The 18,381-nt window shown below is 45.1% G+C and overlaps 1 protein-coding gene across 2 annotated transcripts in view; it reads right to left on the bottom strand.

The window, feature by feature from the left end:
- Positions 1–18,381, bottom strand: part of LOC138249850 (glutamate carboxypeptidase 2-like) — a 477,831-nt gene that overhangs the window by 124,751 nt on the left and 334,699 nt on the right. For both annotated transcript variants that reach the window (XM_069204011.1, XM_069204012.1), the window contains exon 15: positions 2,375–2,465. In XM_069204011.1, the coding sequence (XP_069060112.1) occupies positions 2,375–2,465 (91 nt within the window). The remainder of the gene's footprint in view (positions 1–2,374; positions 2,466–18,381) is intronic.

Raw genomic sequence — 18,381 nt, 5'->3', positions numbered from 1 at the left:
TGCACCACCCTCCTTATTATCTTAAATTTCAGCCCGAAAGATCGGCTTCCCGGGCCTCTCGAGGTTTGGAGCACTCTTCATTTTCTCACATTCCAGCCCCAAAGGTGGGCTCCCCTGGGCCCCAATTGAGGCTTGGCGATGGGGTTGTGCATCCCCTTCTCCCCATATAAACCATTTTCAGCCCTGGGGATGGGCTCCCTGGGGTCTTTGGAGGCTCAGGAAGTGTGGGGATGGGGGGGGCATGCAGCTTCCCCTTATCTATATGAAATCAGTCCCAGGGGTAGGTTCCCCAGGCATAAGGCATTTAAATGCAGCCCACCTGTCATTTTTATTCCCGATCCTGCAAGAGTCTTGTGGGATCGCAGCATTTTTTTCCTGTTTTATTTTTTAGCCCTGTCCCCTTTTTTTATCCCTTAAATCCCTTTATACGATAAATCTTTATTTTTTAACAACTTCAAGACAGAGGACTAAGGGCCTGATTACGATCTTGGCAATTGAGATACTCCATCAGAAATGTGAGAATATCCTGTCTGCCATTTTACAAGTTCCATAGGATATAATGGAACTTGCAAAAATTCTGAATCAGGCCCTAAGTCTCTGAATCCTGTAATGGCTGCTAGCAAAATTTTTCTCATGTTTCAGGCAGCCAATCAGAGCACTAGCTCTTGCTGGAGTCTGACTCCAGAGGGAGTGAGATGGCCCAACGGTAATAAAGCTCCCCTAGCCAATCAGAATGCTGCATTTTTAAATTGGAGCTCCCGCAAGAGTTTCTCGAGATTCCTGTGAGTCCAGCTGCCAAAATATACCATTATTTATTACCATCAATTTCTCAAAACTACTGAATGAATTTACACCAAATCACAAAAAGCACAATCAGATGGGCACACACACATCTATATATATATATATATATATATATATATATATATATATATATATATATATATACACACACACAAACATACATCTATATATATATATATATATATATATATATATATATATATACACACACATATATACATACATACTCAAACACAGTATATTGGTTAGCAAAATAACTACAGAGAATGTGGCATGCTGAATAAATATTGTCCGAAGAGGAGATAAACTTTTGTTTGTAATGGTAACAAGCCTTGGTCTAAAGAGTCACCGAAATGCAGTTACATGGTCTCCTCAGCAAGGACTTGTGCTAATGATCACTGACGCGGACTGACAGAGTGGCTAGGATTCTCTTCAGGACTAATGTTCTGGACGCCAATAAAGAAAAGAACCGTGGAGGTTATTTTATGCCTCCTGTGGCATAGTGTTGTCTCAATGAATAGGATGCACTGCACTGAATAAAGGACAAGAACACAAAGTGGAAAAAGTTGTGTGTCATTTATTGGCCTGCGGCAGCACATCTTGAGGGGGTAAACTTGCTCAGTGGTAACCACTGGCAGACGGTAGTGACGAAGCCGTCCCACGAAAATGTTTAGCCCCAGCACTAAGTTTTTATCTATTTACTATTATTTGTAATATTACTTATTAATACCGTTATTATTATTATCATTATTTCCCAGATCCAACACTCTGAATAGCACATAATAAAAACAGGAAGAAGATTGTACTTGGCAACACTGATGCATCCCTTTACAAAACACTCCAACCTTAAATAGATCCACTCCTACAACGACCTGTACACAAAACCCATACAATCAGCAGCATGCAAAAATCATCAAAAGCAACCCATTCGGTAATTGTCATAAACATTACCACCTTCGCTGTACATCAAATGCACTTAACAAGCCTACTGGCTTTGTCAGTGCAGCGCTTTTTTATTTCATTTCGGAGGGCATTTATATAAAAGACGGACATTTCTCTTATTTGGATGTCCCCTGGTTCTTGGTAAGAAGGCTGTCTGCAGCCAGCTACATGCGCATTATTAAGGGCTGCATCAGTGTTGTCAGGTAGGACTGACATCATATTGTGTTGTTATATGCTACTCGGAGTGTTTGATGTGTAAAATAAAGATACAACTATTGCTAATAATCACAGTAATAATGATAATAATAAATGTGCTAAAAAATAAAAAATAAACATTCCTGTTGGAAAATTGGAAAGTGAGTGAAGAGATTACCACTGATATGTTCCCTGGTCTGCCTAGCACAAGTTTAAATTTCAATAAATTCCGCTCATCTTCAGATTTTTTTAGGTCAGTTTTTGCTGGATAATAATAATTAAAGCCCTTACAAACGACATAGGTGAGGCGCAATCTCTGTATAAAAAGCAATAGTGATTAAATTATCGAGCATCATGGGACATGCACCACAGCAACGGACAGGCAATAACTCCCCATTCTGAGTAAAGAGTTTGGTTAAAAAAACAAACTCACCCGATTCTTTGTGTAACGTGCCCGGCCCGAAGCTATTCCAAGTCGCTGAAAGAATACTTCGAAGTCATTGCCAGATCCCAATTTGTTGATCCTTGAGGGAATCAAAACTAACTGTTAGCACAGAGGATTAAACGATTGCCGGAAGTTAAAAAAAAAAAAAAATTGTCAGATTTAATCTAACTCTATCAACTTTGTTTTCGCAATGTATCCATGCTTGCTGATGTTTTTCCACTGTCCAATATGTTTTTTGCCCCAGGAATATGTTTTTCTTTCAATAATTGCAAGTGATTTGTGAGCTTTAATACCACGATGGCATCTTTACAAACAACGTTCAACCTAGAGCAAGCAGATGTAATATATTTCTCAGCACATTGAAGTACTTATGTTGCTAGCACAATCGTCGTCTCTATTAAGCAATACATCACTTGTGTATAAGTATAAAACTCAGGCAATGTTAAGCTCTGTTTCACATAAGAGCAATTCGTCGCCTCTATTAAACAATACATCACTAAGGTAGAATTATAAAACACCGGCACCGATGATTAGCACTGATTAAAGGGCATCCAGAGGTCAACACACCACCTCCACATCCTCAGAGAAAACTGTCGCCCATCCTTCTCAGCAACAACAGTAGGCAAACAAACCTCTCTGTTCTTTTCCTAACTCATACAAACTTTAAATAGAGAACCGCAAACACAGGGCACGCATGACAACTCTTTGACGGGATCAAGGATTTGCATTTGGGTTTCACCCAACAATAGGAGGAAAAGGTGCAACCGCACTTTACAGGAGAAGTGGAACATAAACAGCGACACAGTTGGTGTGTTTAGGTTTTCGTGTGGAGGCAGCGCCACCAAGTGGAAACCGATGCAAACATGACCAATCAGGAGGGACCTTTCAGGTGGATTCATATGGGAACTCTTTTTAGTATAGCAGGTATCCTTACAGGTCAACGACATGTTTCCACTGCAGTGCAGGAAATGTGAAGCGTCCATTCGTCATTTGTTGGTGCGTGTTATTCCTATTATGCAAGTGAAATTCTATGGAAATGGGGCGAACCCCACCTTCTCGGCTCATTACAGGCGCCGGCTCCAGTCCTGGTATTCGGTTAAAGTATAAAGCAGTCTGAGTGTTGTAGTCTTGTTTTGCTGCCATTTAAATGATTAGATTTATACAGCTGAAGTAATTGTGGGCACTGGAGGCCCTCAGCCTTTTGCACAGGGGAAGCACCGAACCTTGGGTGGCACAGCGACTGGTGCGCGTCCAGTCAAAACCTTTTCGTAGAGGTTGGCACCTGTCTGCCTGCCTCGAACAAAGTTAGTTATGCTGTGACAAGGCTGCTCAAATAACAATGACCTACTAGGTAAAGGCTACTACTGTAGTTTTCCAACTGAGAGCAGCAGGACTTTCAGGATGCTGACTTGGAATAACACATAAGCAAGAATGGTGTTAGAATTTGCATATTCCCTAACTCATCCACCCATACATTCACCTCAGTGACTTAAGCCCCCACTCCAGGGATCTGTCCGTAACCTATGTCACTCATGTCTGAACTGTACACATTCTGTGAGCAACGAAAACGAATTAGTCTTCCCTGCCAGATCTGGTACAAGCGAAATGGAGGACCGCATGTATTGCCTTCTCTGAAAGAGGGACGCTTGCTTTGCTACTGTCATATTGCCTCAGTTTTGTGAGGAAGCAAAGCTTCCACTGCTGCTGCCCAGTGTGTACCTGTTCTGTGAAGGAAAAGGCTTGTGCTGATGCTATCCTAGCTGTACCTGTCCTCTGAAGTTCGGAAACTTGCACTGTTTCTGCCCAAGTTGTACCTGTTCTATGAAGAGGATTGTTGCCAGTGCTAAAGATTCACCTTATAAAAATACAAAGGTTATTTTGAATGCACTTGCATAACATCCTCAGGCCAGTTAGAAGCTTATGTTGGACCAAAGGCAAAAACTAGTTGAAGGACTATGGCCTAGAGATCATGGTGTCAATCACAGCTTCCCAGATTGACCAAACGGTGTGATCCTGGACAATTACTTTTCTTCCTTTTCCAGGACATCACATTTGAGAGCAACTTGAAACAATTCAGTTCAGGATGTGTACCATACAAATCTCTCAGATATTGTTTAATTGATAATAGTGTTGTCTTATCTATAACAGCAAAAAAAAACTTAGGTAGGTGGCACAAGAAAACAGACTTGCCTCTTGGGCCACTAATAAAATTATCATCAGGGAAGAAGGGGGAAAGAAAGTGATATCCCTCCAGGATTGGAACTGCACAATCGATTTAAAAAATACAGTTTCAACCCTGGCTCCCAGGGTTGACTAATGACTGTGACCCAAGGCGATTACTTTTCTTCCCTGTGCCTCCATGATAATCACATCTGAAAGAACCTTCAAATAATTCAGATCAGGATACACACTGTAGAAGAATCTCTCTTGTGGGCGATGTAAAAGACCATGGGCCACATGTACAAGGATCCGGTATTGCGAATCGCAAACTGCGAGTCACAATACCAGATGTACAACAGTGTACTTTACACTGTTTGTGATTCCCAATGGGGTCTCAAATGACCTACCTCATGAATATTCATGAGGTAGGTCGCAATTTGCGACCCCATTGGAATGGCCGCCCTCACAGGGATGGTGGCCTGCTGGAGAAAGCAGACCACCATGTCTGTGACTGCTTTTAAATAAAGCAGTTTTTTTTTTTTTTTTTTTTTTTTAAAAGCAGCCCGTTTTCCTTAAAGGAAAACGAGATGCATTTCAAAATAAAAAATGAAAAGTTTCTTTTCCATTTTTTCAGAGCATCCGTGGGACCACTGCCTGCTCTGCAAAAATATTTTTTCTGCCTTTCACAAAGGGTAAGGGGTCCCCTGGGCACCCCTTCCCTTTTGCGAATGGGTTAGCACCAGTTTGAAACTGGTGCTAACTGCGATTGTTTTGTGACCGCTTTGTGAGTAGGCCCCTTTGCGACTTGAAAAATGCTTCGTACATCTGGCCCCATGAGGTTGCTCGATCTCGAAAAATAAATCTTATTTAGGCGAAATAAGACAGCTGACTTGTCTCTTCACTCATAAATAAAACTGTCACAGCAGCAAGGTTGAAATTCACTAATTCTAGTAAAAGCAACTCAGTGCAGTGCTATGATCTAAGGTTCTAAAGATAAACAAACCCAAATAAAATTGTATGTAAATGTTTGCACCTCAACTATGAAAAAGGGGACAGTCAGTGACACCTGCAGTAGGGTAGTAAGTCCAGGATGAGCTAAGAGCTGTTCTCCTCAGCTCTCACAGTGCTGCTTTTCCACACAGAATGCAACAAAGATGGGGCTGCTGAGAATGATGGAACCTACTATCAACACCGTCCTACCACTGCACTGTTGGTGCTGGTTGTGAAGCCGGAGATGCTTTTGTTTTGGGTGCATGGTTCGCAGTCTGAAGGCCTAGGCACCCCAAGTTCCCACACCTAGTCAGCTGAGACTGTGGTTTGACAGCATGGGCATGGCTTGTTCCATAGCGCAGGCTTTGATTACAGTTTCTCGCCATGTGAATAATGCTGTGCATACTGACAGCCTTGCTAAAAAAATGTTTCTTCAAGGAAGGGGGCTTGAGAAAATGTGCACAGTGTCTGAGGCTGGGGACATAGCCTATGAAGTAATATTTGATGTGAGATACTTATATTTCTAGGGAAAATGCCTGACCCCACAGGGGCAATATTCGATCACCAAAACATGTTGATGGAAAAGAGAAGTAGGGTCTCTTTCTCAGCCACCCTGATTTTACTCCTATGTCCGAGAGACACCAGTAAAAAGCATTTTAGCTCACCCTCACACAAGTTTAATATAGGTCTGGCAGGTTCAAAAAGGCATTACATAAATATTGACATAAGTGACATGGCCGTACCTAAACTAGGGAAGCCATAACTAGGAGACATACAACCAGTAGAAAATACTACTCTTGAATTCTTTCCATTGATTGATATGGTACCCACTAATGAAGCCTACCACTCTATGCAGGTGAGCGTTCATCATGCTATAAGAGTACATGAAAGTAGTTGATTCCATAAGAGGTTTGGCGGTTTCTTCCAGTTTTGTACTTCTCATATATTTATGGAAATCACACAAAGGTATTTAACTCCTCGCACTCCTTCAATAGTGTGTTAGCTATCTGTGTTGTAACTGTCCTGTATGTGTGAGAGAACTGTGTTCTGTTCCTTCTTCTACTGTCACCTGCCCATAACTCATTACTTCCCGTCCCTCCCTCGCCTTCCTTTAAACCAATGAGGCTTCCTGCCTTCCACTAGACCCTCCCTTCCCCTTTTAAACCTCCCCCCACCCCTACCCCCTCCTGTTCTTTTTGTCTAGCCCACGCTAGACTTTCCTTTTCTCTTACCTCCATGGCGGGGCCTGGGGGACATCGTTGTGTGCACTCCTCGGGACGCGGAGCTCCCCGAGGTGTGTTTCGGCCGGGCGCATCTTTTCTGAGCAGGCGGGGCTGCTCGTAAGACGCATCCTGGGAGGCGGCTGACGGGGTCAGCCGGCTCTTGGTGGCTGGGGCATCAAGTTCCGGTTTTCTACGCCGCGGAGCCGCGTAGAGATGCCGAGGAGCGTTTTTTGGTTTCCTATGCGGGTAGGACAGGCGTTCTGCCCGCATTCTGACTAAAATTTTTGATTTTGACCTTTGTGTGGATTGGTTGATGGTGGTATTGTGGGAGGTCCTGGGACCTGTATATTTGGGGGTGTTTTAGGGTTGGTGGCAGTGTGTTTTTTGATGCTATCATGCCTAAAGCACAGGCTAAGAGACGGAGGATTGTTTCTTCTTCCTCCTCAGAGGAGGAAGGTGCTGCTGGCATTTCGAACCCTGGGGGCCCCCAGATTCCGGGTGTTGGTGCTGCGCCTCTCATGTCCAGGGAGGAGGTGTAAGAGATGATCGAGGTGGCTGTTTCCAGAGCTCTTCAAGCGGGGATGGCCAGGTCTAGTCGGTCTAAGGCTACCCATACACCTGCATCTGCAGGGAAGTCCTCCTCAGAGAGTGAGGAAGGGGATGCTCCATCTACGTCCTCTGGGGGTAAATATGTCTCTAGGGAGGAGATGTGGGATGTGATGGCACATGTACGGGACAATTTGGGGTTTCCAGTGTTTCAACCTACAAACTTGGACTCTCACTTATTTCCGCAATATCAGACGCCTTCTAAATTTGCCATGCCTTTTCAGGGACCTGTGAAGGATATGGTGTTTCGAGAATGGAAGGATGTGGATAAGGCTCAGGTTCCACGATTCCTTCTGAAACTTTATTTACATGAGGGTGAGGAGGTATTCCCTCCCTCGGTCCGCCTGGATTCAATTTTGGCTACACTGATTGGCAAAACAGCAGTCAATCCTGAGGATTGTGTGCCTACTGATGCCATGGACCGTAAGGTGGATTCAGGGCTTAAGAGGGCTTTTGCGGCTGAGAATCTGGCACTGAGGGCAGGTATATATTCTGCTTATGCGGCCCAGTTGTTGGTGCAGGACTTTGATAAGCTGGCGGTGGCTGTTCAGGAAGGGGCAGAGTGTTCAGAGCTCCTGCCTGGTATGGAGCAGAAGGCCAGGTTGTTGGCAGATGTGTCTTCAGATGTGGTCCGTACTTCGGCTCTGGCGTCTGGTGCTTTGATTGGGGCCAGTAGGTCCCTCTGGTTGCGATCCTGGTAGGCCGACCCAGGGGAGAAGTCTGCCTTGCTGCGACTGCCTTTTGAGGGTCGTAGCTTTGTTTGGGGGATCAATTGCCTTCCATGCTTTCCAAAGCGTTTAAGGAAAGGAAGCATGCCTTGCCTTATAAAGGGGGATCTGCTTCAGGTAAAGGGTGGAAGAAACATTCCCGTTCTTCTCCCATGATGGATGCCAAGTCTTTTTCTTTTAGGAAACGTCGTTTTCAGCCACGTTTTTCCCCTAAGAAGTCTGCTCCTTCGAACCGGGGTGGGTTCAAGAAGGGTTCCTGACAATCACTGTGGGCCTGGCATAGGGCCGGTTGGGGGACAGCTGAGACACTTTCTTTCAACTTGGAAGGAGAGTGTCAGCGATCATTGGGTGCTGGACATTGTGGCCAATGGTTACGTCATCGATTTTGTTGTGGTGCCTCCAGATTCGGGGGTACGTCCCACTCCTCTGCCTACAGGAGGGCCGCGGAGAAAGGCATTGTTGGACAGAGTGCGGGACATGCTGGTCAAAGGGGCCATTTCCCGCTTTCCGCTAGAAGAAAGGGGTCAGGGCACTTATTCTGTCTTATATCTAGTTCAGAAAGTATAGGGGGGTTTCGGCCTGTGCTCAATCTGAATGAAGTGAATGCTTGGATCAGGACGGTGCATTTCCGCATGCTGTCTATTCAGATTATCTTTCCATTGGTCAGTCAAGGGGATTTTCTGGTGTCACTGGATCTGCAGGATGCTTACCTGCATGTGCCTGTGGCAAGGACTTCGCAGAGGTTCCTGAGGTTTGCTGTGGATCAGGAGCACTATCAGTTTTGCGTACTTCCTTTCGGCCTCAAGTCTTCTCCTCGGATTTTTACAAAGGTGCTGGCCCCCCTGGTGGCTTTGCTACATTCAGAAGGGGTGTTTATTCATCCATATCTGGATGACATCTTGATCCATGCACCCTCGCGGGCCCTGTTGCAGAGGCAGGTGGCCCAAGTTCTGGTGGTCCTGCAAAACCACGGGTTTTTAATCAACTGGGGAAAATCAGATTTAGTCCCATCCCAGGATCTGGTTTTTCTAGGAGCTCGGTTTCGGACCCTTCTAGGCTTGGTGTCAGTGTCAGAAAAGAGGTTAGGTGTGCTCCAGTCCATGGTGAGGGAGGTTGTGTTACGGACTGCCCCCGTGCTCTTCTATGGTTGCGTCTGCAAGGTCATTTGGCGTCTGTGATATTTCTGGTCTCTTGGGCGCGTTTCCATCTGCTGTGCTTAATGACATGGTTCCTGAGAAGGTGGACGCCAGAGTCCGGTTCTCTGATGACCAGGTTTCAGGGGTCAGGATTGATTCGCAGGGAGTTGAGATGGTGGTTGGAGGCCGATCATCTTCGGGTAGGGGTGTCTTTATCTCCTCTGAGCCCGGTGGTGGTGACTACGGATGCCAGCCTCTTCGGATGGGGTGCTTGGATGGGGTCGGCACAGATTCAGGGGTTCTGGTCCCCGATGGAGGCCAATCGGTCGTCGAATTGGCGCGAGTTGAGGGCTGTATTGTTGGCTCTGATCCATTTCCAGGTGTCCCTGAAGGGAGCTGCGGTTCTTTTTCGGACAGACAACTTAGTGGCCAAGGCTTATGTCAACCGACAGGGGGGGACCAGGTCAAGGGCTTTGTTCAGTCTGGCCAGGAGGATTTTTGTGTGGGCTCAGGAGTGGGTTCCTTCTCTCAGGGCTACGTACATTCGGGGGGTGGTCAATGTTCGGGCGGATCTGCTGAGCAGGGTGATTCCTTCCTCTCAACTTTTCTCCCTCCGGAAGTCACTGTTTCTTCATCTGGCTCGTCTCTGGGGTCTTCCAGTGCTGGATGTGTTTGCATCCGGGTTAAACGCGAAGCTCGGTCGCTTCTGCTCCCGGTTTCGGTGTCCTCGAGCCTGGGAGGTGGACGGGATGTCGTTTCCTTGGCCGAGGGGCCTTTTGTATGCATTCCCGCCGTTTCAGCTAATCAGGTCTTTTCTGTTGAGGGTGCGGCTTCTGGGGGCCAGGGTTATCCTGATTGCACCCCATTGGCCGAGGGCGAATTGGTTCCTATTGCTGTAGCTGATGGCATCCGGTCGGATGTGGCCTCTTCCTCTTTGTCCGTCGCTCCTGGAGTTTCCCTGCCTCTTGATGGGGTCATTGAGGAGGTTACACTTGACGGCCTGGAAGTTGAACGCCAGGGTTTGTCGGGTCTGGGGGTTCCAGTGGCTTTGAGCTCTACTTTACTGGCTTCCAGGCGGCGTTCCACTTTGCTTTCATATGGTAAGTAGTGGAAGGTTTTTTCTTCTTGGTGCTTAAGGCATGAATTGGATCCTACCTGCGCGTCTATCTTTGATGTAATGCAGTTATTGCAGGAAGGTGCACAATTGAGGTTGTCAGTGGCGTCTCTGCGGGTGCAGTGGGCGGCTTTTCAGGCATTTAGAGGTCCGTGGCGTAATCTTCCGGATGAGGGTCGTTTGATGCCTAGATTTTTTCTGGGGCTTCTTAATTTGTTTCCTCGCCCTGTACGTTCTTTTCCTTCATGGGATCTTTCTTTGGTTTTGGATGTTTTAACGGATGCCCCTTTTGAACCTCTGGGGGACTGTGATTTACGCCATCTTTCCTTGAAGACATTCTTTTTGGTAGCCATTACTTCGGCTTGCCGTTTAGGGGAATTAGGGGCCTTGGTCTGTTCTTTTCCTTTTTGTAAAGTTTTTCAGGATCGGGTGGTTCTGGTTCCGGTACCTTCTTTTATCCCGAAAGTCAATTCTTCTTTCCATGCTCACCAGGAGGTCATCCTTCCTTCCTTCCTTTTGTCCGAATCCCTCCTCGGTGGAGGAGGTTTGTTTGCATTAGTTGGATGTACGCAGGGCTTTGTTGGAGTACCTGCGTGTGGTGGCTCCTTTCCGTAAGGGAGATTAGCTTTTTGTAAATTTCGGTCCGGCCCGTAAAGGGGAGAAACCTTCCACAGCTTCCTTGAGTCGGTGGGTGAGATCATTGATTCTGTTGGCTTATTCCTTGAAAGGGGTGGTTCCTCCTCAAGGGATTCAGGGTCGTTCTACCAGGGGTATGGCGGCTACAGTGGCGGAGCTTCAGGGGACTTCAGTGGTGGAAATTTGCAGGGCCGCCACTTGGGCCTCTCCTTCGACGTTTGTTCGGCATTATAGGCTGTCGGACTTGGGTGGTTTGGAGTTGGTATTGGGTCACCAAGTCTTATCCTCTATGAGGTAATAGGGGTGGGGTTTTGGTGGCCTTTGTGCATGATAATAAACTTCTTGCAACTCAGTGTCCGTCTTCTGTGTGTTTCTTGCTATGTCTCATTGGTTTAAAGGAAGGTAATGCGTCCATTTTCTTACGATAATGGCATTACTCCTAGTCCTACTCCCTCGCCTTCCTTTCCGTTCCCTCCCGCCCTCCCGGTACGGACTGTCTGAGTTGCTACTTGGGCTTGGTTTTTGTACAGGAGGGGGTAGGGGTGGGGGGGAGGTTTAAAAGGGGAAGGGAGGGTCTAGTGGGAGGCAGGAAGCCTCATTGGTTTAAAGGAAGGCGAGGGAGTAGGACTAGGAGTAATGCCATTATCGTAAGAAAATGAACGCATTACTTATGGAAGGCTGCGCTGCTGCCATTCATGTTGTACCTTTATTGTGTTTCAAAGCTCGGTATAAAACTTTCTACTGCACTCAAGAAAGAATGATTCCAATTGCCAATGCTTGTTTTAATGCATGATGTGAGTGAGCCCTCACACAATATCCACATAGATTTTACTTTTGTATATACATACGAAATTAAACATTTTTTAAATGGAATAATCAACTTTGTAAAGTTTTAAAATATAGCTGACAAGTTAGCATTCAATTTGCTGTTAACTGGCATTTTAGCTAACAGCAAATTGAATGCTGTGGTTTTGAGTCCCTGATAAAACTGTTCAACAAACCTCACAATGCAACATTCCATTGGTTGAAAAAACAAACTCATAATGGTACCAATGTCCTAGCACCAAATCGCGGAGTTGTGAAATGCAAAATGAAATTTTATTCCTGGCTTTCTGCTTTTTGTCTTTTAGACAATAACGGGTTAAACAGCAAATTGAATGCTGGTGTTTTGAGTCCATGATGAAACTGTTAAAAGCGACAAGCCCCACAATGCAACATTCCATTGGCTGGAAAAAACAAACTCATAATAATACGACTGTCCTAGCAACAAAGCTCAGAGTTGTGAAATGCAACATAAAATGTTATTCCTGGCTTTCTGTTTTTTGACTTGTAGACAATAAGGGTTAAACAGCCCAGTGGGCAGAGATAGGGGGTTATTCCAACTTTGGAGGAGGTGTTAATCCGTCCCAAAAGTGACGGAAAAGTGACGGATTTACCACCAGCCGTATTACAAGTCCATTATATCCTATGGAACTCGTAATACGGCTGGTGGTATATCCGTCACTTTACCGTCACTTTTGGGACGGATTAACACTCCTCCAAAGTTGGAATAACCCCCATAGTCTTTGCAATGCAAATGGCAATACCCCTCTGCTAGTGGGCTAACATTAACACTCCACAGAAAACCTGCAAAAGGTGCCAATTCTACACGAATGTGAGAAGCAGCAGTTAGACGAGTGGAGAGACATGCAGAAAGGAAAAAAATGTCCTGTCGCTGTTATCCCCAAACGCATCCTAGGTGACTAGAACTGGGTGTGATTTGAAGGGGCGCATCCACTATTGTGAAGCTCCTTGTGCTGAAGAAGTGTGGAACAGGCTGCAGGTGCTGCCCCACAAAGTCCACCTGTAAATGTAGGTGAAAAGTTAACAACTGGACATAGTGACGTAATAACCTAGTGTTAGGTGGTCACACTATAAATTAACGACTTTGACATTATTGTACATTTTTTCAATGCAAGTCAATAATTGTGTAATACTTCAAGTGAATGACTTTCCCTGCCTGGACGACTGATGCTCAAACCTCTCTGGCATCACCAACAGAGCAAATATATGTGAAGATTTCAGGCATTTGTTCCCTGGCTCCCGACAACTTGTTTGGGTCCCATTCTACCACCATGATGCTCTTTATGTCCAATTTTACACTGTACCTTCTGCACATCCTGACGTGCTACACACCTCTCTCATCCTTACTCCTTTCTGTGTCTGCTCTGACCCTGCACCTCTTCCTTCCATTGGGTTTGGCACTCCTGGAGAGAAATGAAGCCACCTGTCACTCCGCTATCCCATCATTCATCTCCTGCTTGTGTGCCTACTCTTTCAGCCAGTCACACCCCAGGCACTGCACAAGTGTATGCGCCTGTCCCTGCAGGCATCTGCTGCTCTACCACTGTGCAGCAGACACTGGTACAGTCATAGCAGAGCGGCAGGCATAAATGCAGGGACAAGTATGAGGAGGTAAAGAGTGAGAGAACTGATCAAGGGTACACAGGTAATCATCACCAATCCATTTCAAATTGTACAGAATCTATGATACGCCTCGACTGAAGTTGGCAGTGATGCCATTTAACAGATAATGGGTGAAAACGTATGTGAGGTCATAAGAAGTGCATCAGTGGGCCCCAAGGTATAGTTAGCTCACTGAACTATAATTAGTGAATGTCAGTGCTTCTACAGTTTACAAACATAAGCACTGGTTTTATTTCAACACCTAACTATAACGTCACTTTATCCTTTTTTTTATGAATTTCAGTTTTTAACATATCAAGATCTTTTCATCATATCTAACTATAACGTCACTAACATTGTTTTTCCAGTGAAATTCAGTTTATTAAATCATATTCTAAATTTACCATGTGTAACATCTGCAGATGGCAAACCCCACTGCGTAGGGCCTACATCCATGTGCAGTGGGTGTTGGGTGCATGGTCTGGCCTCCAATTTAGGCCTTGCAGCCAACATTCTGCAGGCATCCAGCCTGACCCTCACTGTGCACAGCCTATAAATCTGTACAGAGGAGATCGGATGCACAGTGCTGTTTTACTTTTGGGAGTCTTTTCTTCCTTTTGTAGGTCTCCTGGAGCAAAAAATAGTTAATTGCACAAAACTTTTAAACAACCATTAATTTTGCTATGAACTAGTAACTCTTGTCAAGTCTCAGCCTAGGAGTTTCATGACAGACCCAAATAAATAAGAGGTTTTGTAGTTTTTCAACAAATGTCTGCTTATTTTTGCGTTGCGGTAGCGATAACAATTCCAATGGCTTACAGGAAAACTGTATCTGATTGTTTCGTGTGACTGTATTCATGTTTCCTGCATTAGGGATTTGGTTGGCATTTGAACCACAACTTGTGCGAGCTGTTGGATTTCTCTCTTTTTTAGGATTATGCAAAAAAATAAATTGGAGAATGGCATCAGGAGACCATCAGGTAGAGGAGGGGCATCATGTCTACAACATCTCAGACTGCCCTTCAGCACTTGTTGGCTACTGAAGACACACTTCACTTGGATGTCCTTGCAGACCATTAGCAGGATTCATTAGAACTGGGATCTTTAATTTGCACTGAAACAAAGTAATATCTGTCGGCAAGCACAGTACCATTGTTTGGAAGAAGCAGGTGGTACCTCAAGCAGGTGGTACCTCATCAGGTGATTATTTCTCTTCCTAAGTTGAGACACCGTGTTTTAGTTATCTGTTGTTTAATCCCCTAAAAGAAGGAAAAGTTATACAAAAATGTAAAAATTGTTTAAAAATATCCAAAAGGTATTCTTTTTAGAACCACCTTTATTGGCTAAAAAATACTGTTTGTTATGTCTGCCCTCAAAGTATAATATTCTGTACCTGCATCCAGAAGTCCTAATGTTAGTTTTGCAAAAAATGGTCGCAATATTTGCACCAACGTTTTGCAAATCCAATTTCTTTGGGGTGAATCAACTTATTTACCTATATTTTGGTTCACAAAATACTGAATTGTAGTTGTTCCCAATCCTAACCCCTCATGAATAATAATAACATAGGTTACAAATTGCAACCTACTGTGATTTTCTGTCCTCACACAGATGGTAACCTGCTGGTGTCAGTAGACCAGCATTTTTGGAATCAATTTGCTAAGTTATGGATAGGCACAGGGCCTCGCCTTGGATTAGGCCCAGCACATGACCCGTTGTAGGGCAGCCAACCCACAGCAGGGGCATGCAGACGGTGAAGAGCGTAGCCTTGAGTGAGGAACCTTGAGGGATGCTCCAAATCATGTTTGAGGCATATGTGGCCAGGCTGACAGTTTGGATGTATCCAGTGAGGAAAGAAATGATCCACAATAGTGGTCTGCATTCCAGTGACATGTAGGTATTGGATGAGGATGGGGTGGGTGACAGTGTTGAATGTGGCAAAGAGATTGAGGAGAAGTATTGCTGTATCCCACTTACCCATGAGACAAATGCCATCAGTGGGGACAGTTGAGGTGGTCTTGGTGCTGTGGTTTCATCTGTATCCTGATTTGGAGTGATCTTAGAGGTGGTTGGCATCGAGGTTGTCAGCCAGTCATTTGTCAATTTCTTTCTAATATATTGGCCAGGTAAGGGAGGTGGGACATGGGTTTGTAGTTTATCAGTGTCTTTGGGCCCACAACACTGACAAACTTAGAAGGGTAAGATGATGTTGTGTTTCCAGAAGTGAGGAATGATGGCTTCGGTGAGTGAGTATTTGAGGACTGGTGTGAGGGCGGTGCAGAGTCCTTTGCTGAAGACGAAGTCAGATCCAAGGAGGCTCCCTGTGGTTGGAGTGCGTGGTGGTGGTGGTCTCCAGATGGATGGTGATAGGCCAGCATGTTAAGGCAGTTTTTGAAGTGTTCTTCTAGTTGGATTGGGTGATGGTGAGATTAGAGAGGTCCAATGGGGATCTGACAATGTTGTAAATGGTAGTGATTTTATTGCTGAAGTATTAATAGAGTTTGGTGCACAGTTCGTGTGAATGGGGTATCGGTCTTGGAGCAGGTGTCGGTGGGTATGAATTCCTCCACTGTGACAAAGATTTCTTTTGAGTTGTTGGAGCGGTTTTTAATCCATTTGGTGATGGCAGCATGCTTGGTGGTCCAGAGTCATTGGTGGTAGATCCACAGGGTTGATTGTATAAGTCTCTTGCATTGTGGTGAGATTTTCTTTAGCAGTGTTCCAGCTATTTTTGGTGGTGCTCGGAAAGACCGGGTTTTCTGTGTGCCAGCTTGGTTGTGGTGTGGTCTGAGTGGTGTGGGTGATTTTAAACAGCATCAGTGTGTTTGTGTCGGAAGTGATCCAGATGTAAGAGTTTGAGATGGAGTGCATAAAGTAGCGATCTTGTGGAAAAGCATCAAGAAAGAAATTCTGTAGCCTGGACTTCCTATGATGGGACGACTTGTTGAAAATAGATCTGTGTTTCTTGGGTAAGTGTAAGCTAAATCAGAGAAGGGATAGGTAGATCAAGGTGAAGGGAGTGGGTTTGCCTTTTATGAATTCTGTTATGTTGGTGAAGACAGAGTGGGGGTTGTTTGGATACTTGTGTGGGTTTGCTCACTTGTTTGGTGAGGGTGGTGGTGTTGTCAGCGAGGTCCTATAGCTGAAAGTTGTAGTTGCCAAAGAGGATCATGAAGTGAGCACCAGTGGATCAATGAAGTCTTCAAGCGAGGCCACAAAGTTGATCTGGGACACGAGGTCAGTAGTTTAGGCTCCTTTCTAGGGTGGTATTACTAGAGGTGCTGGCCTTGAAGGCCTGTAAATGAGGTGGTTGCTGGAATTAGCTGATAAGATGGAGCATATGACTCATCGAAATCATAACCATGGTACGTATACTTGTAAAAAGACACACACATATTTATATATATTCACATATATTTACAGAAATACATTTAAAAAATATGTATGCTTACCTGCGTTGTAAACCCCTTTTGCTCTATAGTGGTCCCTGTTCTAAAACTTCAAAAACATAACATTTGCTGTAATGGTTTGCATTATTTTGTACACACAGCAATGGTGTGCGTGGTGCAGTCCTCTTTGTTACCTGGCTACACCTTAGAATGCATGTAAAATTGGTGCAATCCATACTCCTAGAAAACATGACAGGCTGTAAATATTATTTAGTACTACTCTAAACCTAAACGTTGCTAAGTATTAGAGCACAAGAAAAAATTATTGACTCCTGGAACTTCGGGATAAGCATTTGTTTGGTAGCTGTTTATATAATTTCTGTCTAAAGCTGGCTAATGTCTACTTTGGATACTTGGATCGGTCATGGTTATTGTTAGAAATGGGGTCTTTGGTTAGCAGTCAGGTTACGCCCTGTCCAAGCAAGGACCCTCACTCTAGTCAGGGTAAGTCACACACAATCCAAATTATCCTGTGCCCGCCCTCTGGTAGCTTGGCACTGAGCAGTCAGGCTTAACCTAGAAGGAAATGTATAAAGTATTTGTGCAATAAATCATACAATAACACAATATGGCACTACAAACATATACACCACACAGTGTTTAGAAAAATATATAATATTTATCTGGATATTTGCAGGTCAAAACGATAAAAGATGCAATATGAAAATGTAAAGATATCACTGGAAAGTGATATAAAGTGTCTTAAGTCTTTAAAAAGCAAACAAAGTCTCTTTCAAGCACAAAGTACCTGGTTTGGAGTGAAAAATCTCCGCAAAGGGCCGCAGAGGAGGAGATGCGTAGAAAAATGGTGTGTGCGTCGGTTTCGCCCCATTAACACACGGACTTGCGTTGTTATTTTCCATGCGGGGAAGACGTTGCGTCGATTTCCGGCACGTGGACGGTCTCCTCTGTGGGTCGCGGGGTTTTCAGACGCCCTGGGGTCTGTGTGTGGAATCCTGGGCTTGTTGTCCGGCTGCGCATCGTTCTGGTGGGTTGTGCGTGGAATTTTCTCCCTCACGGCAGGTGCTGCGTCGATTTCCCCTCTGGAAGTCGGGCGGCGTTGTCCAGGCGGGCCGTGCATTGAAGTTCCGGTCGCACCGCAGGCGATGCGTCGATCTTTTCCTCACGAAGTCGAGCACCGTCTTTCCGATCCGGCGTGTGGTGAATTTTTCACCGTGGAACAAGCTGTGCGTCAAATTGTTCGCTGCACAAGGAGTCCAGTTGCGAGAGAGAAGTCTTTTTGGTCCTAAGACTTCAGGGAACAGGAGGCAAGCTCTATCCAAGCCCTTGGAGAGCACTTCTGCAGCTAAGCAAGAGAGCAGCAAGACAGCAGGGCAACAGCAAGGCAGCAGTCCTTTGTAGAAAGCAGTCAGGTGAGTCCGTTAGGCAGCCAGGCAGTTCTTCTTGTCAGGGTGCAGGTTCTGGTTCAGGTTTCTTCTCCAGGAAGTGTCTGAGGTGGTAGGGCAGAGGCCCTGTTTATACCCAAATGTGCCTTTGAAGTGGGGAGA

Source organism: Pleurodeles waltl, chromosome 8, assembly GCF_031143425.1.
Source record: "Pleurodeles waltl isolate 20211129_DDA chromosome 8, aPleWal1.hap1.20221129, whole genome shotgun sequence".
In the NCBI taxonomy this organism is placed as follows: domain Eukaryota; kingdom Metazoa; phylum Chordata; class Amphibia; order Caudata; family Salamandridae; genus Pleurodeles; species Pleurodeles waltl.
The sequence above is the reverse complement of the archived record's forward strand: the minus strand, read 5'-3'. Positions and strand labels throughout refer to the sequence as shown.